At 41.5% G+C, this 24640-nt stretch overlaps 1 protein-coding gene across 7 annotated transcripts in view; it reads left to right on the forward strand.

The window, feature by feature from the left end:
- The window catches only part of ST7 (suppression of tumorigenicity 7), a 134108-nt gene that overhangs the window by 52809 nt on the left and 56659 nt on the right, over positions 1–24640 (forward strand). For 4 of the 7 annotated variants that reach the window (XM_052668461.1, XM_052668454.1, XM_052668459.1 and 1 more), the window contains exon 2: positions 22738–22820. In XM_052668461.1, the coding sequence (XP_052524421.1) occupies positions 22738–22820 (83 nt within the window). Of the gene's footprint in view, positions 1–1364; positions 1558–14611; positions 15461–15801; positions 21683–22737; positions 22821–24640 lie in introns of those variants that run through there. The other 3 variants (XM_052668457.1, XM_052668458.1, XM_052668455.1) reach the window with 3 other exon arrangements.

A 24640-nucleotide genomic window follows, 5' to 3' on the forward strand; every position in this document is an offset into this window, starting at 1 on the left:
CCTCTCAGCTGCATCTACTGTAAGATCCCTTTCAATTCATTGCTCACTATAGATCTGTCAGCATCTTGTAGTAAGGGAAAATAGCTGAAAATCTCTGCTTTTTGATCTTCTGCAGTTTCCAGCTGCTTCATGGGCATTTTGGTTCAGAACTCAGATTTCTGAGTCAAACCTATTTACCCACTTAGTATTAGCAGTTTGGCCACGCAGAGATTTTACTGATGGATACTTTCCCTTTTGCTCTGAAGATCTTGTGTTTTCAGAATATATATTGGGAACATATTGTCAGAGCTACCTACATTTTCTCCCCTATTTTTCCCAGCAAATTGCACAACTCTGAAGATGATGCTTGCTGAGTTTGACTCTGGGGCCCACAGCCTTTAGAAGGAGCTGTTAGAGCTGTTAGAGTGGATTCACAGGAGAGCCACAAGGATGATCAGGGGGCTGGAGCACCTCTCCTACAAATACAAACTGAGATAGTTAGGAGAGTGTTCTATCAGCTGGGAGAGGAGAAGGATCTGGGAAGACCTCGTTACAGCCTAGTAATACCTAAAGGGAACCTGCAGGAAAGATGGAGGGGACCTCTTTATTAGGGAATTTGCTGGGAACAAGGAATAATGGCTTTAAACTAAATGAGGAGTGGTTTAGGTTAGGTATTAGGAAGAAGTCCTTCACCCCCAGGGTGGTGAGGCCCTGGCACTTGCTGTCCAGAGAAGCTGGGGATACCCCATCCCTGGAGGGTTGGATGGAGTCTCAGGCAGCATGGTCTTGTGCGTGGTGTCTCTGCCTGTGGAAGGGAACTTGGACCTGGGGGATCTCTAAGGTCCCTTCCAACCCAAACCATTCTATGATTCTCTGAATGTCACTGAACATTTCGCTGCTTCATGCATTTCATGATCACTTCCAAGGTTGGACAGGCAGTCAGTGTTTCACATTGTCTCTGGAAGCTTACGGTGTGTTTTTTTGTTTTGTTTTGCTTTGTTTTTTTTCTGGAAGTTGATATGCGCTGTCTGCTTAGCTGCAAGAAGCTCAGTGTCCTGCTGTCTGCTACAGCTCATACAGCATGCCAGATAGGGCTGCCTGAGCATAGAAAAATACACTGAATTAAATCAGTAAATCTGCAAGGCCGTTTTTCAGTCTCTGGTAAATAGAGCAGTTTTAGAGAGCTCAGTCTGCTATGGAGAGGTCTTTGGCATGAAGAGGAACTGGTAGCTAAAAGTTCTGCATTCATCCTCAGTTTACAGATCTTTATTGAGTGTTTTGGAAGTGGATAGAAATCAGTTCTGAAACTGAAAGATTTTTGTAAATAGAATCCCTAAAAAGGTTAGAAATGTCAGCTGCTAAAACAAGCCTGCCTACTGGAGAAGGGAGGCAGACAGACAAACAGAAAAGATAGCTGTTGTTATCTGTGACATGGCCTTCAGTTATTTGGTCTGGAGGAGCCTCTCATATTTTTGCCTTGAATCTATTTGTTTTTAATTTATTGCTGGTGGTGTGTTGTTTTCTGCTCAGCAGGATTTGATGTTCTTTGAGTGGACAGGTAGAGGTCATCTCTAACAGGTAAGGAACAGTTTCACCCATGTTTCACCCAAATTTATCTCTGCACAAAGCAGCGTTTCTTCCAATTCCTGTTGCTGATTACATCTTTGAGCAAGCTGCAGGGGCTGCTTGGCAGCAAATGCCTATTGGAGCTCCAGCGGCTCTTGCGCTCCAGGGCAGAGCAGCACAAGCTTGAAGCAATTACAGAAATTTATGTTGTAGTCATTTATATCCCTACTTTTCTACTCTGTATCTGAGTTTGTGGCTGTTGCTGAGTAGAAGAATGAGAGCTTGTGTATGCTTATGTGATTGAAAAGGTAAACCTCGCCTTTTATATTGCATCTTCCCTGTAACAGTGAGGAAGTTGGATGTTGGGTTTGGAGGTTTCTGTTGTCAGCTTTTTTAATGCAAGGATATACATTGACATGAGCTTTGTCAAAGATACGAAATTGAGTAAATTTGGAAGTAAAAATAATGGCTTCAAAAGCATTCATTGCCTGAGTAAAGGTACTATATTCTCATTCCTAACAAGGTATAACGTTGAGCAGTTTTCATTGTTGAGTTCCACTGTGATTATCAGTGTCGTTTCAAATGGAAGGCAAATTGTGTTTTTGTCACTAATTAAGTTGGAGTAAAACAGTGAATTGCAAAAATAATGAATTTTAAAATGGTTGATGGTTTTAGATCAGTCAGCCATTACAACATATCAGCAATGCTTTCTCACTCCTTTTATTCCTCTGTATTTCATCTGGGCACTCAAGTAAAGTGAAATCAGTCAAAATTGAGGTACTGCTTGTATATTTAGAGTACAGATTTTCATCATACCTTAAATTTTATTTTGTTGCCAGCAGGCAGAATCCTGGAAACCATCAGTGTCAGAGGGCTGAACCGTGGAAAACAGCCTATCTTCTGAAAAAAACTAGTTGCTTTCTGAAAAGTCACTATTGAGATAACAAACATCTATCAGAGCAATCAGATAATAAGGCATCTCTTATGGACTGTGGGTGCTGAGATCAACTGTCTAGATTCATCCTTGAAATAACATCACAGATGTTCATGGCCCAGGCTGGAGTCATTTAACCCTGCTCACCTGTGGGACCTCAGTCTGAGTTTGTTGCTACACTGTCATCCTCCAGCAGCAGCATGCATTGGGATGGGACACAACTATCCAAAGTCTCCAAATATTCTCTTTCCTGTCATTTTCCCTAACCATATCTTCCATTAAGTTTGAGCACTGTGCTCAGAAGATGGTTCTTGTGGGTAAGAGTCTTCAGTATCTGCTTGTATTCAGAAGAAATAAATATTAGATTTTGAGTCTTCTTAAGTGATTTAAGATGGGCTCCCAAATGAGCACACTGTATATATTTGATTGCACTACTAAGCCTTTTCTGTTGATAGTTCTAATGGTAGGTGGCTGAAAAATGCAAGGCATGAAGGGGACATTTGAGGCTCAGGTAAGTTGCCTAAATGAGGCTTCTAGAGTTGGTAATACTAATACTCTGGGGGTATTCTTTCTGTGTAGTGTGTCAGTGCTTCAGAGACTGCCTCATCTCAAACAGCTTTGGATCCATGTGCTTAGGCAGCTCTTTGTCATAAAGGATTGCAGTTGTTGCAGTCCTAAAGAAATTGAGTCACGTTAAGTATTGTGGGTTTCTCAGATTCCTGAGTAACTGTGGGGGCCTTGGTTGCTTTTCTTTAGTTTAGTTGTATTCTTGTTTTTGCTTTTGTTTTGAACGGTAGAGAGTAGAAGTCAGTCACGGTGATGATGATAAACTCGGCCTCTGGCAAGGCGCCCACGTCAACTGTTGCGGTCATTAACCCTGGCTGCTCAGTGGCTCGGTCACAGGCTGGAACATGCTGTACTTGAATTATCTGCTCCCTCCATTTGCCATTTACAAGCAGGGACAGACAGAAGACAAACATTTCTTCCCCTAAATATGGGACTTGTTATAGCTCAGTTGCTTGGCAGTCGACTTGACTGTAAATTAAGCAGACTATTAAGCAGTGCTACTGGTTTCCTTCCTTCTATGGCTTTGTGGGATATTCTGTGATCTTTGTACCGTTACAGCATTTGCACCCACCTATTTAACTGCAGCAGGAGGTAGGCACTGCTGTCATATGGCTGGCTTCTGTGGAAAGAAACTCACTGTGTTGTTAGGTGTTCCTCCTGCAGGTTTTTTTTTTTCCCATATGACACTGCATTCGTATTCCTACCACTTCAGTTTCTCCTTTTAAGCTTATTGGCAACATCTGTTGCTGCTGTCTATAATTCATGCTGGTAGAAGGGGAATAACAGCAACTGCCTGTGCCTTCCACGTAGGTATTCAGAGTCATTTATTAATATACTGGCACATCTAGATTCCTTCATTATACATTTCCCCCAGTTCAAAACAAATTATTCTCTCTCAACCCTACATGGACCGAAGCATAACTCTACCTCCTCCTCAGTGTAGAAGAACGAGACCAGCTCCTGTCAGGAAGAACATCAGTTTCCATATCTAGTCATGTTCCTATGGCTTTTCGGTGATAAAAGTAGCGTCAGCAACGTGGAAAGCACTGACAGTTCCCTGAAAGATATCTGTATGTGTTCGATCCCAAGTACGCACTTGTATTCCTGTAATCAAAACAGTGACGTTCATTATTAATAAATGTTAATAGACTGCTACTAAAAAATTTCTGAATAATACTGATAAAATGTAAATACAGGATTCCAGTAAGCATGGCTTATCTCAGGAAAGGGCTTTTGAAGATCTGGGTTTATGTCTGTAGAAATTACTTTAAAATTCTGGCATACTTTGTTTTGATGTGCCCTTTTCTTGCTGTCCAGTTTAGTAAAGGATTCATAATGAAGTGATTAATAGCACTATGAAAAAGGAATCATAGAATCGTAGGATGGCCTAGGTTGAAAAGGACCACAATGATCTCAACCCCCTGCTGTGTGCAGGGTACCAACCACCAGACCAGGCTGCCCAGAGCCACATCCAGCTTCGCCTTGAATGCCTCCAGGGATGGGGCATCCACAGCCTCCTTAGGAAGCCTGTTTCAGTGCATCACCACCCTCTGTGTGAAAAACTTCCTCCTAATATCTAACCTAAATCTCCCCTGTCTCAGTTTAAAACCATTCCCCCTTGTCCTGTCAGTATTCACCCTCATAAACAGCCGTTCCCCCTCCTTTTTATATGCCCCCTTCAAGTATTGGAAGGCCACAATAAGTCTCTCTGTAGCCTTCTTTTTTCCAAGCTAAACAAGCCCAGTTCCCTCAATCTAATGGAATCTAATGGAAAAAACAAATACTCTGTGTAGGATAAAAAATGACAGTCTCATTTGTTGAAAACTTATGATACATTCTTGTATATTTGACATTTAGAGATGAGAACTTTTGTTTCAGTATTATTCCTTTTTTATCATGTCATTTGACTTTCTCAGCCAATGAGCCCTGAAATGTAATTACAGTAACCGCAGGAAGTGCTAAATGAAAGAGCATTCAAATATGGGAATTAGTAGAGCTGTGGTTACCTAATGACTGCAGTACATTTTGTAAACAAGACATGCAAATTTGAACAGGGCACCACCTTGAATCTTTTCCTAGCAGGGGGGAAGAAGCCCAGTTCACCATTCCTAGGTTGGCAGTCCCCATGGTGGTGAGGAATCCAGGCCATCTGTGGCCAGACCAGCAGTTCCAGGGCTAGGTGCAAATGGAAGTCTGAATGGTGGTGAAGGAATAGATCTGGGTAGAGCTCTGAAGAGTGTGGCACCTTTCACCTATGAGTTAAGGAGCCATAGAATTTCAGAATGGCTTTTAATGGAGTGTTCCTTAAAGACCACCCAGTTTCAACCCCATGCCATGAGCAGGGCTGCCACCCTCCAGCTCAGGCTGCCCACAGCCCCATCCAACCTGGCCTCAAGTACATCCAGGGATGAGGTATCCACAGCTTCTCTGGGCATCTGTGCCACTGCCTCAGTGCCCCCTGAATAAAGGATTTCCCTCTTACATCTAATCTAAATCTTCACTCTTTTAATTTAGAAGCGTTCCCACTTGCCCTGTCACTGTCTGCCCATGTGAAAACTTGGTCTTCCTCCTGTTCATATGCCCTCTTGAAGTACTGGAAGGCTGCAGTGAGGTCTTCCTAGAGCCTTCTCTTCTCCAGGCTGAACAAACACAGCTCCCTCAACCTTTCTTCACAGGAGAAGTGCTCCAGCCCGCTGATAATCTTCCTGGCCCTCCTCTGGACAGCTCTGGTGAAACAAGCCATAAAGTAGACATTAATCAACTCTATGGAATACAAAATCCATGTAATTCACAGACATTTATTGTGTCATGTATTGCATACATTCAATTTACATACAAAATTAATGTCATCTTTTCCTGCTTCAATATGTTGCTCTTTAGTACTAGAAACAGATTTACTGTCAGAAAAAGTTAGAGGGAAAATGTATGCGTGCTCACTGTCTACACATATAAAATGCACAGAGGGAGCTCTACATTAAACAGAATTATAGATACCACGTTTCAAAAGAAACCTGACTTTAATGAAATCTGTCAGACGCCAATTGTAGAAAGATGCTTTGATTCCTTTAAAATGATAGATCATAATTTTTTCCAGAGGGGAAAGCATATACGGAACACAAATTTTAATTATGCCTATGAAGACTGGAAGTTTTTGTCATTTCAAATAAGAATGGATGTGACATTTCAACAGAGTTCTTTTAAGATTTGGATGCAGGGCTTGTTAGCTTGAGCAGATGCTTATGGCATTCTGCAAACAGTGGTGTATGTATGTCCAAAAAGCTGAAGATAGAACTTTAATGTAAAAGTTGAAGGACGGTTTTGCCACTTAATTAATGGAGCTTAGGTTTTTGTAGGAAGGGCATGCCTACACTGTGCAGTGGAGAGAGCTTCAAGTGAGCTACTTAAGTAAAAGTATTCTTCTTCAGCACTGTATTCAAGCGGATCAGTCTTTCAATTTGTTTAATAGGGTTTTAACTCTGCTGTGGATGGAGATGAGTATCTTCAAGAACCTCGAAGACTTCTTGAAACTATATAGAGTCCTTTAGAGTGCTCTGTAGCACTCTTTGTTGTGTGGCTGAGGTGTTTCCTGCATCTTTTTTTCAGACCCATGTTAAGAGTAGGCTGAAGAAGTTTTTCTTTGTTTTGTTAGAAAAGGTAAATGGATTTTCCCTGTGATTCTAATTTGCTGTTGACAGTTGCTTTTCTGTATCTTAAGTTCCCCTTTTGAAGTGTGAATTTGAGGCACGCTCTGTAGTTTGATATCTACCATGGAAAAGACACTGAGCTTTCAAGCAGACTCTATACGAGTAATCTCCTTAGACCAACTGTCATAGGTTGAAAAAAGAAATAACCTTTGAGGCATGCAGGCCTTTCTGAAGCAGAAGTTATGTCACGTGTTCCATCTCCTTTATCCTTTGGACATCAGATTTTGGTGCTTTCCATGTTGTGGTAGCAGAACATTTGTGGTCTGATGGCCTGCAGTCAGAAATGAGGTGAGGTTTGGAAGACTTTGTTGTCATGGAGGGATGGTTACACAAAGTGACAGCAGCGACTGAAGTGCTCTGATAATTCCCAGGAGTCCTGGGCTGCCTTGCCAGGTGCGTGTTTCTGCACATACAGCTTCAGTAGTGAAGTCATTTTCATTAGCTATCCAGAAAGTATTCTTCTGTTCATTTTTATATTTTATATTTATACACCAGCACTGTGTTACATTCCACCAGCTGCGGTAAATCACACTTTCTGGGCTTCAGACCAGACTTCAGATGTTGAAATAGGACATCTAGATGAGCTCAGAGAAAGGAGTAGCAGGATTTCAGGTTTCATCTCTCATTCGCACCTGTATTGAACTGACTGATCACGTCCATTTGAGCACGGACATAACATTAAGCTATTTTTTCAGAATTAGGAAGTCATAATTTCTCTTTGTATTGTGCCAAATTGAGACAAAAGATGTAAGTGCAAAATGTATTTATTAACATTTTGTAGAGCCCTCATCAAAATGACAATTTTCTTCATTTGCTAGAGGTTTTCACAATGTTATACTTTACAAATTGAAAAAAAATACATATGTAGGTGGAAATTAATAACAGTAGTTTGTCAGAAGATTTTTTTTTTATTTTTATTTTTTGTGTGTGTATGAAAGACTGAGGCAGAAATTATCTGGCCAATAATATTGATCCAGAAGAGATTCAAGGCAAACAGACTGGGGGAAAAAATGGCATCATCAGTAAAATCAATTGTCTTTGTCATTTAGCATCAGTTGTTCTCAATGCAACCTTAAACTGATCACCAGGAGAGAAAAAAAAAATTGTTAAGAAATGATTTTAGATTGACCAGAATCCCTTTACCTTGAAACAGGGTGATGGATGATCCCATCTCTGGTGATTCAGAAAAAGGCTAAAAGCAGTTGAGCATCTGCACAAAATAACATGCCTCTATGGCTGGGCACAGAAGTGTCCTGAAAATGTTGCTACTGGAGCAAATAGTGTTGGAGCAGCTCCTGAGCTGGGTCAGACAAAGAAAACGTAATGAAAACTCCCAGCTTAAATAATAGTGTGGGTAAGCACTTGGTGCTGCACACCAAAGTGCAGCTGCTTAGCTGCTCTTACGATTAATTACAGGTGGGAAGCTAAATCATGTGGTTGAAAATTCTCCCCTTGGAGTCCATCTTAAGCAAAATCTAGTGAGGAAGCTGTCTTGAGTCTGAGGCTCAGTATGAAAGACAGAAGTGGGGAAAAGGGGAAGGAGAGCTGAAGGAAGAATAACAAATAGAAGTGACTTTTTTGTTTGTTTGTTTTTCTGAAGTATATTCCAACAGTCATTTTGTCATATTAAGTAGATCAAGAATCAAGCCGTACTGTTCTACTCCTTGAATCATAGTCGGATAAAAGTTAGGTACGGTGCATCAGGTGTAATGTATAACTTGAAACAAAGCATTGAATTTTGCCTCTGCCATCCCAGCACAGACCACCTTCATCTCCAACCATCCCCTGGATGAAAGGTGTTGTGTGCTAGTTGAAATGCAAGGGAGCAGAATTAGACCTTCAGCACTGACCTGTTTTTAACCCCATCTCAGTTCATCTTTTTGAAGAAGAAAACCTTTTAAAATATATGGTGAAAGAGGGAATGCCTGTGTTTGGACAGGGCTCTGGTGCTGTGGTTTGGGGGTCATGGCACCACAAGCCACAGCCACAAGACAGGGTGCCCCACGCTATACTTCTTGCTGGATTTTGGGTGAATCAGCCCTGCCTAATGGCTCTTGTCTGATTGGACTGTTCAGTCCTTCTCTAGGCTAGGCAGATAGCACTGGCATAGCACCCAGCATTGCAGAAACTGATGGTGGATTCTATTCATGCGATTGAGCTGTTGCAGTGAAACGAATTCCATTTCTTGAACAAGATTATTTTCCTTCAAGGTCAAAGGAACTATTTAATTCGTCCCTTAAATAAAGTAAGCCATGGTATTTCTTGTTCATGCTTCTTTCTGTGTGCAATCTGTCTGCTCATCAGCTGCTTTCTTGTAATGCGTTTCCCAACTTTTTGATCGAACTGTGGGGAAATTTGATTTTAGGAAAAGCTTTCAAAAGGATTTACTGAGAAAAATAAACTGTTCGATGTCATCAGGGACTTTGACTGGAGTTTATGCCCACTGGCATTAGATATGCATTTGGCCCATCACTGTTCACCTTGTGATGCAGTTGCATAAGGATAAGTGGCTGAACTCTGCAGAAACAGGTGCTGCTACCTGTCCTGGCAGAAAGGGCATAGGCAGATGTTTTGCATTTCCAGATCCTACTCCAGTCTGAGACCATTTCAGTGCATGCTGATGGGATAGGAAAGTATATCTGCCTGTTTTTTTTAAAATGACATTGCAAGTGGAAATTAAATAGGGCCAGATGGCAGCCAGGGTGGATAATCTAAAGCTCAAAGAAGAGGAAGGAGCTGCCATAGAGGCAACCAAATTGGCGTATGCTGCAGAAATGGAGTCAAGAAGCTTTGAAGCTGGGCAGTGTGGAAGAATATGAGAATGGCTTTTTGAGCTGGAGTTGGTGTGCTGAGGAGTCAGCTCACACATCACCACAGTTCAGTCCTCGGCGTCTGCATTGCTGCCTGAGCTACCCTGGGTCGCTTGAGAGCACTTCAGAGCATGCAAATGCTGGCCTGCAGCAAGAAATCTTATTTAGCCCATCTGCAAGCAAAGCCTCTGTGCTTTCCCTGTCAGCTGCATGAAGGGTCTTGGAGATAAACATTTTGAAGAAAGGGAGCACAGCAGTGGTGGAAAAGCATCTGTCTGCTCAGGGCAAAACTGGGGAAGAAGCTGTGTCTACACAGAGACAGCAGAGGCTGCTACTGAAGAATCCAGGCTTGTTTCGTGTCTCAGTTTTCTTCTTTTTTTCTTGCTCGTTCAGTTTTGTGGCCCAGGCTTGAGAAGAGGTAGTGATGCTCCTCATGAATGAAGCATGGCACATGGAATCAGAGTGGTCGCTCCCCATGGCAGCCCAGTGAGGAGGCCTTGCCCCAGCTGCTCTGGGCCAGGTGCCTGCAGCTCAGCAGGGCCTGCTGCCATTGCTTGTTCACGTTTCTGTGCTGCCTGTTTACCTGTAGCTTTGCCTCAGCAGTGCTTAAAAAAAACAACTTTCTCTGGGTTATTCACCTGCGTTTCCAAACTCGTCGGTATGTGGAAGCCATCTGCTGTGTGCTCGTTCCGTGGCATTTCAGATCTGACGTGTGCCCACGCGCTGGCATTCTCTCTCAGCACTGACAGCAGCAGAACAGGCAGACAGTGCTGAGAGTGCGCTGTACTTCTAGACAGTGTCCTGTTGCCTTCCCTTTTTTGCTTTGCCTCGCTGCATCCATTTCTCTCCACAAAGTGCAATGTTAAAAATACTAAAAATACTATTTTTTTTTTAAACCAGTAAGAGCAGCATACTGAGAACCCTAATGAAACCATTGGAAGAATCCTCATGGATTCCAAGCTGTGGTTTAAAACAAACTAATTTATGAAGATCTACCTGTGTGACAGTATTGAACTAACTTGGAAAACAGTTTAAAACCATTCCCTTGAAGGGAAGGCACCGCTCTGCAGAAGTCTAAAAACATGTTATAAGATTCCCACCCCAAGAGGTGCATTTCCCCACAAAACCGTGTTTATAATTCCCAGATAATTAAAAAAAAAAAAAAAAAAAAATTATTTCATCCCAAAATTAAACATCCTCAGGGCATTGGCCTTTAATGGGGGGAAAAAAAGTGAGTTTTGAAAAGCAGGTTTTTTCTTGTGTTATACTTGTAAATACTTTTGGGAAAGGATTAATGTAATAATTATTTACTGGTGTATTCATGCAGAAATCAACAAATCTTTCCCCATTGCATATCAGCAAAATACATTTTTAATACAGCTCTAAAATGTAGCATCTCTTGATGCCATCTCAGGCTCGCAGACCTGTTGGCATCTCTCACTTCTGGCTTCTGCTGCCTGAACTCCCTCAGTGCGTGGCTTTGCTGAGCTGTGTTCAGGCATCGCTCTTGCCTCTTGTCTCCCCTACCTGTTTCCTTCAGGTAACAATGTCTTAACATGCTCAGGTGGTTTTCCCTGCCTTCCTGGGCTGATGACGTTTCTTCCTGAGTTTCAGATGGGATCTTTGCTCAGTGGTAACTCTTCGGTATTAAGTAAAATATTGATTGCATAACATAAAGAAGGAGCTCTTCAAGAATCCATTCCTTAAGAATGTGGCTGGAACTTAAGATAAACTATTTTCTTTTTTAAAAAGTAATAAAGAAAATAGATGGTAACCATTTTTGGGGAGATCCAAAGCCAACATAGTAAGCTATCTGTAGCATTCACTTTTTCTGCTCAGGGGAGTTTTTAAGGCTGCAAAGCTATGTTATTTTTTTGTTTTTATACCTCTCTGGAGCTTTACTTCATCATCCATTCCCTACATATAATGCTAGCTGGCAAGTCTGCCTCATTGACTACTGTAGCGCTGACTACCGTGCTGTTCTGAGACAAGTGGACCAAGATCAGCTCTGCTGGAAAGCACTAAATGAAATACCTTTCTTTGAATGTAATCTTCTGTAACGCCTTCTTGATTCGGAGAAGGTCTGAGTGATTTACTTTACCAGCATTTTAGGAAGCTACTCCATGGAAGCAACAGGGAAAACAGCAAAAGAGAACTTCTGATTCACAAAATGTTACTGAAGTCCTTTTCCAAGGCACTTGCATGGAAACTGAGCCCCAAAACACTGCATTCAGAGATTCACAAACAAGTCAGTTGTGAATAGGAGGCAGAACCTGAACTTTATTGCAAATTCTGTCTTGTTCTGTTATCATACATATTCCAGTGTTCATCTCTCTAATGGGTACTTCCAGTCAGAAAGTCAGTGGCCCTTCCCTTGGTGGTATTTTTGTTCTTTGAACAGTGAGCAGTAAGGGGTTTTTGGATGTCCCAACTCCAAGCACTTAAACAGACTTACTCTGCTTTTGTGCCAAGTGGCATTTTGGAAAGCGTTAAGGAGTCTGCCACAATAATTTTTGTTCCCTCTTTGAGTGTTCTATAGGATACATTACTTTGGATGTATTACTGTACTGATTTTGGTATTCTGCCATTCTCAGTGCTTTCTTCTGGGTTTTTCTGATGAAGCCATTGCTCATTTGGACGTGTGCATTCAGAGGGGAATCAGTTGCAAGATCTGCACACTCAGAGACCACTTTCCTATTGCCCACCCTCCAGTGCCAGATGGAAATGGTTCCCAGACACGCATATAGAGAAAATCAGGGAGTGGAAGTCCCCCAGTTGCTGAATCTTTTTGCTGGAGTCTCCCCACTCCAAGAAAAAGGGAGCTCCAGAAACTTCTACTGCTGCATTAGGAAGAAACATTGCAAGTTTTATCTTCAAAGACAATTGTTCAAAGCTGATCCTTGTATATTAAATTAAAGAAGAGCTGAAAAAAGTCCCAATACAGTGATTATCGCAATTAACCACCTGTGTCTGAGGATTAATGTGGCCATGGTTACTAGTCCTGCATGAACTAATATGAACAGAAGAGAAGCAAAGTGGTTGTGACGAAACCAAGCCATTTTTCACTGCCTGTTTTTGTGCATGGCCTTCCCAGGTCACTGAGCACATTGGTCACAGGTTACACAGCCTTCAGCCGTGCCTGGAGATGGGGGCAGGCAGTGGGCTCTCGCTCTGTGCTCAGGCCCCAGGCTGAGATCCCGCAGCAGCTCTCACCTTTCTGACTCACTGCCTGCCCAACCAAAACCGTTCTCTGGTTGCAGGCATTCAATTTGAGCTGTCTTGGCCTGATTTTTGAGGAACTTGGAGTTCCCATAACTCATGTCAGAGCCACGGGAATTCCTGACCTGCATCATGAGACCCAGTGTGCACAGCAAAAGGTAACATTGATGGCCAACCATGCTGCAGGTGTGCTCTCCCTTCAGCAAAGCATCTAAACAGAAAATAGCCTGCTAAGCACGAAGAAAAATACTTCTTTTGGCTTCATCTGCTTTCTGCATCTTGGCATCTGCTGTTACTTGCAGTTTGATGTGGCATGACATGCCAAATATTTCCGGAGTTATTTTCTAAAATATGTGAGGATGCATTCTTCACCCGCTTGATATCTTCAGGGGAATACAGACAGGTGAATATATTTATTTTCACAGGTTGCAGGCTGTAGCTAAACGTGGGAGCTTCCAGACACTGCTGAATGTTTCACATAGGCTTTGAATTTGCAATTTAGAGCCAGTGCAGCATCTGACTGGGACAACTGCAGAGCTGAGAACACAGTGTATAGGAAGCCCTGTGCTGTTTTTATTTCTCATTTATCAAACATCTCATTTATCAAACACACCTTGTTCAGCTAATTCAGTCTTGCCTTTTTCACTTCTATCTCCACACCAACATAACAGGAAATGAAATTGGAGGAAGTAGCTGTGGATCAGTGGAGGGCTAGGGTCAGTGTGCTGGACTCCTGATGCATGCCCAGTGCCTGCAGGGTGCTTGAGCAGCCTTGCTCCTGCTGTGTCCCCTCCGTGTGTGGGAAGAGGCCCACCTCTGAGCAGATCTCATGCTTCTAATGAGAAGAAAGGAAAAGAAGACACTATTGTGTGGAACACAATTTGACAGTTATTTTTAGCCAAGTCATCCACAGCTCCTTTCTGGAATTAAAACCATCAGATATTCAGTAAGAAAAACTGTGGGTGTATTGAGCTGCCTTTACTCCTGGGATTTCATCAAAGGCTAAATCAAGTCACATCTTTATTGTTCATGCTAATGACATAATCTAAGCACTGTTTTATTTGTCTCTCAGAAAATGAAGCAAGCTTTAAAACCATGGCCAAACCAGTTCTGTCTGATGTCCCAGACCTCTGGAGGAAGCAGCATTTGAGAAAGACTTGCTGTCTGCAGGGACAGAGGATCTCCTGGCCACCAGCTGATAGTGTTTTAAAGGTCTAACTTAGCACTCTGCTTCCCTGCAGCCCATGTGAGCCCTCACCATCCATTTCACGTGGTTTTGTTTGGAAGTTGTTTCTCTGGAGCTCATTCTATCGAAAATTTTTATTATACAAAATTCACCACCAAAGTTGGTCTCCGCATCACCTGGGACCTGAATGCAGATTTCAGTTTTATCTACAGAGTTGCCAGAGCCTTTTATATTTTAATAGACAATGGAAATCATACTGCACTTGTCAAACTTGGTGCTGTGCTTTTTGTGAAAATCCCCAAAAGTGAGGCAAAGAGCTCCAAATTGTCTACTGAACTTGTCTTCTCTTCCCTTTGGTATGAGTATTATGTGAGTCACTCAGCTTGAAGAGTGCTATGGAAGAGAAAATTGATTATTAGATACAGAACCATAATGAATCACACTTGCTTGAAAATTTTCTTTTTGTGCTACACTACCCATGCCATCAGTTATTGGAAACAAATCCCTGCTGCATGTGGAAATTTAAAATAGCTATGTTAGAGACAAATGGCACGAATGCCCTATTGATCAGTTTTCAGTGACAAAATATTAGCTGTTGTGGATCTCTGGGGAATTTTCATGAGGTTACTGCCTCTAATTACAACATTGTTTTCCAGTTACCTCTGTTCCAAGAAGCACCTTGCTACCTCTTGTGTGCAAAGAGATCGGAATCTTAGAGACTCTTAAAATAGATGTGCTATATATGGAAGCTGTCAAGGTTAGGATAGAGATGTCAGGAACAGAACATTTCTCCAGAATTTAAAACAAACAAACAATGAAAAAACGTGTCTGAAAGATTCATTACATGTACATTACAACCATGCTTTCTGATTTTTTTTTTCTTTTCCTAGACAGTGTTTTAATGCATAAAAGATGATGATCCTCATCTTTGTGTGCGTATGGATGCAACACACAAGTCAGGGTGGAAGATGCACACTGCTGTGTCTGTAGGGTTAGTGCTCATATAGAATTCTGCCCGGCACAAAAGGAGGCTGCAGGGCAGCAGGTGTTCTGTTCATGTGCCTCTCCTTTTAGCATGGGAACACCTACTCTGAGAGTCCCTGAATAATAGGAAGCCAGGGGTTATTTTGGCTTTTGTGGAAGGCCAGTAGCTGGATGTGAAAACTCTTGGCACGATTTGTCTCTCCAGAGTGGATTAGCCTTTGTTATCTACAGCATTTAAATTAGTCACTGTGGCAAACTTTTAGTTAAGGGTGTTCTTAGGCAGCTAATGAACCAAAAGCAAAGAGCCAATGCAGCTGGTTCTTCCCTGGGCGTTGCTACAGGAGAGGACAAAACTTAGGCTGTGAGAGAACTGTGCTAATCCATTAATTGTCTTAAATGACTCCAGTTAATGAGGTTTAGTTAATTGGCTTTTGTTTTAATACAGCTTTGAGAGGCTAAAGAACATAGATCTGTGTAACGCCTCAGAAGGAGGGACAGTTAAGGTAAACAGGTAAGTCTGACTTCACAAACAAAAACTGGGTATAACCGTATCATTTCTGTTATACCAGTGGTAGTTGATGTCTAGAGAAATTTTGAAGTACAGTGTGAATTTGTTTGAATACTTTGTGGTTGGAGTGGAGCACCACGAGCTGCCCATGGAGGTGTGCAGAGCCAAAGACACCGTGTAACATTGTGTGGTGAAGGAAATACCCCTTCACAAATCTGAGAGCATCCTTCCACATGCAGTACATCACTTACATAGCAATTAGGACCAGGACTCTTATGCTTTTTGAAATGTTAAAATATGCAGGGGAGGCGTTGGCAGTGTTTCAGATCAGCTGACAAGCAAACTAATTTTAGAAGAATAAAGGTTGAAAATGTTGCAAGAGAATTTAGCTAAGAACCGATGAACAACCAGATGTTACATGCACACATCTCTAAAAATCCAAATATCAGTACTTTTGCACAACATATCATTCTTCATCCTTCGTGTTTCATTCTTAATTGGTCCAGTTCTTCCCCCCCATTCCTGCATTATTAGTAGCAGCAGCTTGCTTTTAGCAGCAGGGCACTGTGCTGGCCATAAAGAAATGCATGGCACAGTTTAATCTCTGGCAGATGAGGGCTGTAAGGTCCCAGGAAATGTTTTCTCCCTCATTTTTCTTTTACTTAAATGTAAATGCTGGGGTTGATTGGTGGTGGCAGTTTTTTTAAACAGAGTTTTTTGCTGCCAATAATTAGCAAGTCTTGGTATTCAGTCACCGTGCTCTACAATTAACAGGAGCTGTGTAATTACCTCATGTCACCACTGCATTGTGAATGTAGGAGGAAATGTCCCCCATCCTTTGGCAGGGAAAGCAAATGTAGCAGCTACTTTGCATGATAGTGGCTGCTTCTGTGAAGGAAAGTTGATCTTTTTTTCTTTTTACTTTGTTCTTCCCAAAGGTAAAAAGGTCATGGTCTTAGACAAATGGAACAGCAAAGTACTGTGATGGAGCCTGCCTATCCTATGTTGATTTTAGTATTTAAATTCATACCAGAGAATGGTTTGGGGGGGTCGGTATATTGGGTCCTGTATCTGTGCGTAGCCTGGGGGAAAGTGCATCAGCTATTATTAGCAGCTGCTGAAGCACTGATGCACCCTGTGGCAATGATGTACTGTGATGTGCTGGGCTCTGGGCTGTGGCCGAGCAGCGATTGCTGCCGCTCCTCCATGGGAGTAGGAAATTCTGGGAAGATACATGAATGGTGACAGCAAGCTTGTGACAAGGCTCTGGGTATATTTAATACTGTAGAATAACTTGTTGACAGTACTGCTTCCCAAAATGACCAAAGCTGTTAGCATTGACAGCGTGGTTTCTCTCCAGTGAAAGATACCTCTGATCACAAACCAGAAATAGCTTTTGTTTACATTCGTGTTACATCTGCAATTTCTCATGTGCGTTTTTTGCTTTTGCTGTTCTTGACTCTTCTACCCTTCTTTCTACACGCTATTCAGAGTCCATTAGTTATCTGAAGTAATAGATACCTTTTAGCAAAGCACCATTTATTCTCACCTGGGCTGTGGTCCAGCATTCCCAGAGCAATAGATCACTGGCCATGAGATGAGGCTCCAGATGTCTGAATGTGACTCCTGTTCAGCCTCATGCCTTTAGGACAAGTGTGGGTGGTTGAACAAAGTGAGTGGCATCTGGATTTCCTCATGCACAGCACAGAGGTACGGATTGTTCCTGCCTGGAATGGCCACATGTCTGTTTCTGAGTGTCAAAAGTTGTCAAGATTTGAAAAGAGACTGACAAAAAAGATCTTAAAGAGGGAAGTTGCATAGAATTTACGACAACTCAAGTAAAAATAGTCCTCAATTCACCAGATTCTTAAACTTTTGAATGTTCACTTTCTTCAGTCTGAAGAAGTGGGGGAAAAAAAAATGCAATCTTTGTAGCTTTCCCAGGGAAAACCCTGATAAATGGTAAAGGTTTTGTTTGGTTTTTCTTGTCTGTGGTTTTAGGTTAGGGGTTGTTTTTGTAATTTTGTTCTTAAGGCAGTATCCCATGCTAACTTTAAATCTGCTGTGGTTTGTAGCTGTGTTGAACTGGAGGCCTTCACAGTATGGAATGCATAATTCTGCGTGACCTTAGCATGGTTTCCCATATTGCTGAAATTCTTCTGAGATTCAGCTTGAGCCTTCAAAAAGGTTATGTATAAATAGTTCAGTTAGTGCAGAGCATGCAGCGTTTCCTACTCAGAGAGGAGGATTTTATACAGGCATTAAAATAACTGAACTTTATGTCACTCTTTACTAACAGTTGGGTAGATCAGCTCTGCTCTGCTGTGACAGCTCTGGACTGGGGACTCCATTAATCCACATGGGGCCACTGTGAAATAAGCTGGCCACCATGAACGGCAGCTGGAGGGGATTGCTGTAGTGAAAAGCAGCTGAGCTGAAGTGCCCGAGGCCTTCAACAACAGCATCTTTTTAGCTTGTCATCCTGCAGGGGTTGGGCTCCTGGCACTGGCATTAGGAATTCTCATTGTTTTGCATACTAAGCAAATTCTGTGGAGGGGGAGACAGTGAAATTTCTTAGTGACGTGGAAATTGTAGCCATGATGACGTAAGGACAGCAGTGCACAAGAAGGGCTCTGTGACTGTAAGCTTGTCTGTTTCTCCTAATTATTCGTGCTCATAAACGTTGCTGCTGTACTGAGAAACTGTGTCTCACCAAAGAGCGTGGAGATTCCAGCACAAAACAAGCTGTGATTTCATGCATATTTCAATATATTTGGATTTTTTTTCGGCTTGATCTTTAATTCTGAGTCTACAGTGCATCTTCTTATTTCTTCCAAGTCATTGGTGTTTATTTAACTCTTTCAGAATATAACATTCTGTCTAGGTGATGATTTTTCCTCTTAAGTACAACGAATGATGAAGTCTTTTCTTTGCTGTGGCTGTTTGTGTGTATGATTTGTTGTAACACTGCTATTAATTGTTTATTATCACTCTTCAGGGCAAACAAACTGGTCTCAAATACAGAAGTAGGTAACAGCATTGCCATTTTTTGTCCTTCTGGGAATAGCCAGTAGTTTGCAGTGCTCCCACCCCTAAGGAGATGGCATCAGCTTTAAGAACATTTCAGTCTCCTCTTTTATCAGCCTCAACAGCCTGCTGCTTGAGTGCTTTATTAGCCTGCCTGCCAGGAATTGAATTGGGTCTAAATTCATCTGTGTGAGCGTGCACAGTTAACAATGACATAATAATCCTTCCCTAGATGTTATACAGTAGGATGGAATGATTTGTCAGTGTCATGCAGGCAATGCTGGAAATGTAAAGAGTGCCTTATTCTGAATGAGTCAAGCATGATTAAAATGAAAGCAATAGAGATGGGAAGAAAGGCAGGGGGCTTATTTTTATGGCCAGGAGCCTCTCATGAGCAGGCATGCTTAGTTTGTTTAGACAGTGTTTATAGGTCATGCTGGCTTTCTTTACAGAAACACAGGCCCTACTGTATTCCATCATCTCCACTAACACACCTAAAATAAATCATTCATCATCAAAAGCCTGTAGAAATTGGGATTTAACCATAGATTCAAATGAGTTGACAGTGAAGGCACATCAGGCGTTTGTTAAATATAGGCAAGGTTTTCTTTCTGGATATTAGTTATATGCCTTTTTGATGCTACCAAGTTGCAGGTGAAAGCTGTTAATCCATGCTAAGTGTGTGCCATCTTCCCTTCCTGGACACAAACAATTGGCCATAGGATGCATGTTACGAATTCCTAAGGAAAGACAGCCACCTGTGGTGTTCTCCTTGGCTCCTTTGTTCTGCAGTCATCATTTCAGCTCTTGCTTCTCAGAAAATTCTCAGGCTCTTCATTCCTGCTATTTCATTACGGGGAAATAGAGATAAAAAAAACCTGCTATGCAAATTTAGATAGATGGACATTTAGCATTATCTGATGGTATCCAGTTTACAGCAACACGTTGGAGGAAGTCTGGGTCCAATGTAGGTGCAGGAAGGGATGTAGAAATTAGGTAGCTAACACAGATAGTGATTTCTTCAGTGTCAGAATACTATATATGAAAAAATATTTTTTATCTCTTTTTTTAATAAAGATGCACATAAGATAACCTCAGAAGTGAATTGATTTTTACTTCGGTGATTAACATTACAATAACTAGAACTTGATATATTTCCATTAAAATGATGACTAGATTCTCACTGACTTCAGCATTAAAAAAGTCTGACCACAAATCCTCCAGTGCTTAGTTTTACTGTTTTGGAAATGTGTTTTATGTTAGAAAGTGTTTGCTTTGGTTAATAGTATTTACAGAGACAGAGGAATGGGGAAGGTGGTTAATAATTGGCAGAAGATGATAGTTTCCGTAATGGAACAGAAGATTCTTTTATTAATCAGTGGGAAGAACAGTAAAAGGATTAGAGATACAGGGAAGATAGGAAGCTCTTGTAATTGCGTGTAACTGTAGCAAATGAACAGAGCTGGTCTGGTGAGCAGGGAGTCTGGTCTGTGCAGTCTGAGAGCATCCAGTTTGCACCTGCTCACCTTGCCAGCTCCCAGAATTAAGCTGTAAAAGGGAGCAACTGCAGCAGTGTGAATGGATGCCCCTGTACAGTGAGCAAAGTAAAGCAGCAGTACTGGTGCAAGCAAAAGATAAATAAAATCCTATCTCCATTCAGATCTGATTGATGTCTATAAATCAGTATAAATCGCTTGCAGCAGATGTGGTGACAGACAGAAACTACCAGCATTCTACTCACTTCGCTCTACTGATGAGCACCTTGGAGTTTAATTTGTGGGGAAGGCTTTTCCAAATGTGGATGCATTTCTCAAAGTGATTCTTATTGATGACAGTTGGTAATGATAAGTGAGTATGTTGTCACTGCTTAAGCTATTTTATTCTCTCTGCAACATTTCTTAGTGAAAGAGGTGATAGAAACTAAAAGCAAATATCCAATATCTATATTCATTGCTACCTTTGTGGAATCTTCTGTAACATGACAGGTGTAGGTGGCTTCACAGCTTTGGTAAATTTTTTAGGGTTTTGTATTTAATACTCTTGGAAATCAAATTTCTTCCAAGGTACTCTTTCCAGTTTAACTGGAAATATTCCAGTATTCCACGAGCCTATGGCATAGGAACAGAAGTGAAATCCCCTCTGTAAGGACTCCTGCTGCTCAGCTCTCCACATTACTGCAGGGTATGCACAGCCATGCTCCTCACAGGGCACTGTCTCCTGGGAATGTCTTGACTTAAGCAGAAGAAACAATTTCACTGGCTGTCTGAAATATCCCCGGGGACACTGACTATGTCTCTGCTTTACATTTGCGTTCCAGAATGAGCAGTGTTTCTTCCAAAGGACACGTGGGTCATTTGTAGATGCTGAAGCTATTGTGGTGTTTCTCTTCCTCCTCTTTCTTCATGGATGTTGGGACTGGGATAGGCAGGGACTGCTATTTCAAAGCCGATTTGTATTAGGCCTTAAAAAAAATAATAAGTGGGAACAGGAAAAAAAGCCACGAGATGTATGAAAATCCCAACTGTTGAGCCAGAGCTGGTATAAATCGGTGTAGCTGCATGGCACATGTTAAGATTGGGAACGCTGTGCAGATCTACTCCAGCCAACAATGTAGCACCATTCTCATCTGTGAAAGAAAAGCTAGATGGAATTAAAACCCACAGACTAGACCTTTGCTGTGTGCTTAGTGCTATTCCAGTGAAGCACAACGTGATACATTGTAATTATTTATGGCATCTTCAAGGAAAAGGAAGAAAAAAAAAACCTAAAACCAGTAAATAGCTGAAATCCAGGCAAAGCAGCTGATTTGCAGGGTTTCAATCACTTTTAGAAAACAATTTTCTATTTTATTGGTCATGGAAAATTAATTGTATGTTTGATGATTTGTATCATGCTGTTGCTGTCTTCTCCTCATTTTTTGGCTCCGTTTTCATTGATTTCTGCAAGTGTCATTTCTGAAGGGAACAGAATGAGCTGGGGGCCTCCTGCCCACATATCCAACTCTGTCATCATCATTTTTAAATGCCTGTTCAGTAATCTGCTCGAAGCCTTTAAACTTGCCTGCTTACTGTTGTTTGTTCTCTCCTCAGTCACAGATGCAAGGGTGTTTTGCCTGCACACACACGCATACGCGTACAAATATGTGTATATGAATGTACACAAATGAATATATAAGAAGTACTTCAGGATTGGTTAAGGGTAAGACTAAGTGAGGTTTTTCACAGATGATGCTGTAACCTCCTATGTAGTTTAATGGGCAGCACTTTCATTCATAGAAGATAGAAGTAACGAACTGATGGGTAGTTGAAAAGTTTTCTTAATACATCTGGGATTTAGCAAAAGAACTCTAATGCTCTCTAGCAGCTTCTGTAAGAGTATCCTAAAACTAATAAAAGATTATGTTATTTTCTTAAACCCATCGGGATTTTCCATGAGGGGCTGAGCAAGACTGCCTGATGATTCTCTCAGCAGCTTCCAGAATGGCTTAAAAAGTTGCTTGAATTTCCGGGAACGCGTACAAATGGATTTGTTATTCCTTGCAGCTCGTTGAGCTTTTGCTTCTGCCTTGGATTTCAGATTATCTGTATAGTTATCCTGGGTTGGTTTGTTTGTCGGTTGCTTTTGTTTGTTAGTTTTGGTGGTGGTGCTGGTGGTTTTTTTCATAATTGTATCAAAAGATCTGCTAGGTCTTTTCATAACCTGTTTTATGCACTTATTCACTATTGCTGTACCATTTGAGTGGTCCACAAATATTAATACAGAGGAATGGGTTAGGGAAATGCTGTTATCTCCTATTTTCCAAGCAAGATAATGAAAGCAAATGGAGGCAATGAAAAGTAAGAGGTTTTAAAAAATCTGTCTTGGTGGTTTCACCAGGATCATGCAGGGTGTTGAAAGGTTGAAGGCAGCACACTGACCCAACCCTGGCATGGATCTCTTCCATGCATCGTGGGGAATCCTGCAGTCAGTGGCAGTGGAACGCTGACAGGGATGGCAAAGACCCATCTGTGTGTGCAACTGTTTCACACTGCCTTCTGATGGACTCTGCAGTGAAAAGAAAACTCGGCATGTGGCATTCTAATGTTCAGCTTTGCTGCTTTGGGCTGATGAAACAGGATGTTCTTTAAACCTTTTTGTCAGAATTAAACTCATAACTTAATTGGAGTGGGAGAACAGCTGGGAGGAAGAGGAGACACAAAAGGAGAGCATGTCCTGCTCTTGTACTCATGGTTTCCTCTCTTTTTCTTTTTCAGTGAGTATGTTTTTGAACACGTTAACCCCCAAGTTCTATGTTGCCCTGACGGGCACTTCCTCATTAATCTCGGGACTTATTTTGGTAAGTACTGGATATATTAATACTACTTTATCAATGTATTTTATTATCCAGAATGGGATGTTAGACTTTGTGGGTGTCATTTTTTTTTTTTAGACCTTTAATGGGTGCCATATTTTTTTTCTAATCTAACATTTCTGCAGTGCATACATTTAGCACTATTTCTGTGGGGAAAATAAAAGGGGAAAATACTTCATCACAGTATGCCTTAAAAGAAAAAAAAGCTTGAAGGACACTGTGTCCCACTAACAAACAACCCTATAATAAATCAGAACAAGTGCTTATGCAGTAAGCCTTTTTGTTGACAGGTACTACAGAAATAAAGAGAGTGGTGATAAGAGGAATGGGAGAGGCACCATCTCTCTCAGCTTAGCCTGCTCCTTTTAGAAAGCTAAGGCAGGATTTACTAGAGGAAAAGCAAACAGAATGGTAGAAATGAACCTTCTTTTAGGGCAAAAATTCAAAGGGATGATTATTTTAGATCTTTACTATTATAATCTTTCTCAATTTATGTCTGCCTATTTGTTTAAAGGTCTAATGAATGTTTTCAAACCCTTTAAAAAAAACCTTCTCCAGAATATAATACCTGAGGGCTTCAGCACACATATTGATATAATGGAACAAATCATTATGCTATCATAGCACAGGAGTACAAAACAAAGCATTTGCTCTGGATTTTGTTCAGTATTTTCAGAGAAACAAACTGAAATTAAAAATAATCTTAACAATCCCAAAGGTGTACTTAGGATATTGTCCTTATATTGGGCCTGGATACTGAGTGCTGCCTTTTAACTGACAGAAGGGAGTGTCATCTTTGCTTTATTTTACTTTGTTCTATCAGCCTTAGGTCCTGTGTCTAAAACCAAGTGCATGCTTTTAAAAACTGCTGGATGAAAGCTGTAGACCTTCCCTCCCCATACCAAACTAGGCTCTTAATTGTAAGACCAGAAGGCCAGTTTTAGGTGTTTCGTTACTGTGGTGGTAAATGGAAAAAGAGAAACATCACCAGGAGCTGGTCAGCATCACTGTGTATCTGCTGACCTCAAACGATTTCTCACTTACTTCCACGTTATTTATTGTAGATGTAGACAGAGAAATGCCATCCTTGATAGGATGTAGACAGAGAAATGCCAATGAGACTCATCACTTAGATGATTTCAGGTATAAAGCATCATGCTGCTCTGCCTTGCTCTGGGACTTATTTGTAGCAGAAGGCAATTACTTAATGTTTGTACCTTGGGCATTCATCGAGATTATATGGATTGAACCCCAAAGCACAGGACAGAGCTCTGGAGACATCAGTTGGTTCAGAATGTGAACACTGAGGCTCAGGAGGCAGGCCTATAAGACTTGGGTTCTGTTCAGTGCACTTCATTTACTCATATGCACAGCAAGAGGATACTGAATGTAAAATTCAGTAAGCTCAGTAATCTCACCCAGAAGAAAGAAGGATTCAAGAGGCCAGGTCCCACCAACGAGATGCTGAGGAATGAGGGAAATACGTGGGTTCCACAGGCACAATTCTGTACTTGCTGTTGGATGGGGAAGACAGCTGGAGGAGTCAGCAAGAAAAAAAGAGCCTGTGTCTGTGGAGATAAAGAATCAAACAGGAGCTAAGACCCTAGAGAAAGACTAAATTTTCTGTAAGTAAATTCCCTGAGTATGGCATGATTACAGGTGTAGTACACTTTGTGCTGTGGTCGTGAAGGCAACCTCTGAAGAAGGAGTTCAGTAAGACACTTGTGAGCAAGAAATTTCTAAGTGCAATACTTTGATGGAAAGTACAAGAAGCAGGTAGGATGTAGTGATGATATGATGAAGGG

The sequence above is a fragment of the Tympanuchus pallidicinctus genome, unplaced genomic scaffold, assembly GCF_026119805.1.
Source record: "Tympanuchus pallidicinctus isolate F22 unplaced genomic scaffold, pur_lepc_1.0 scaffold8, whole genome shotgun sequence".
NCBI classification, from domain to species: domain Eukaryota; kingdom Metazoa; phylum Chordata; class Aves; order Galliformes; family Phasianidae; genus Tympanuchus; species Tympanuchus pallidicinctus.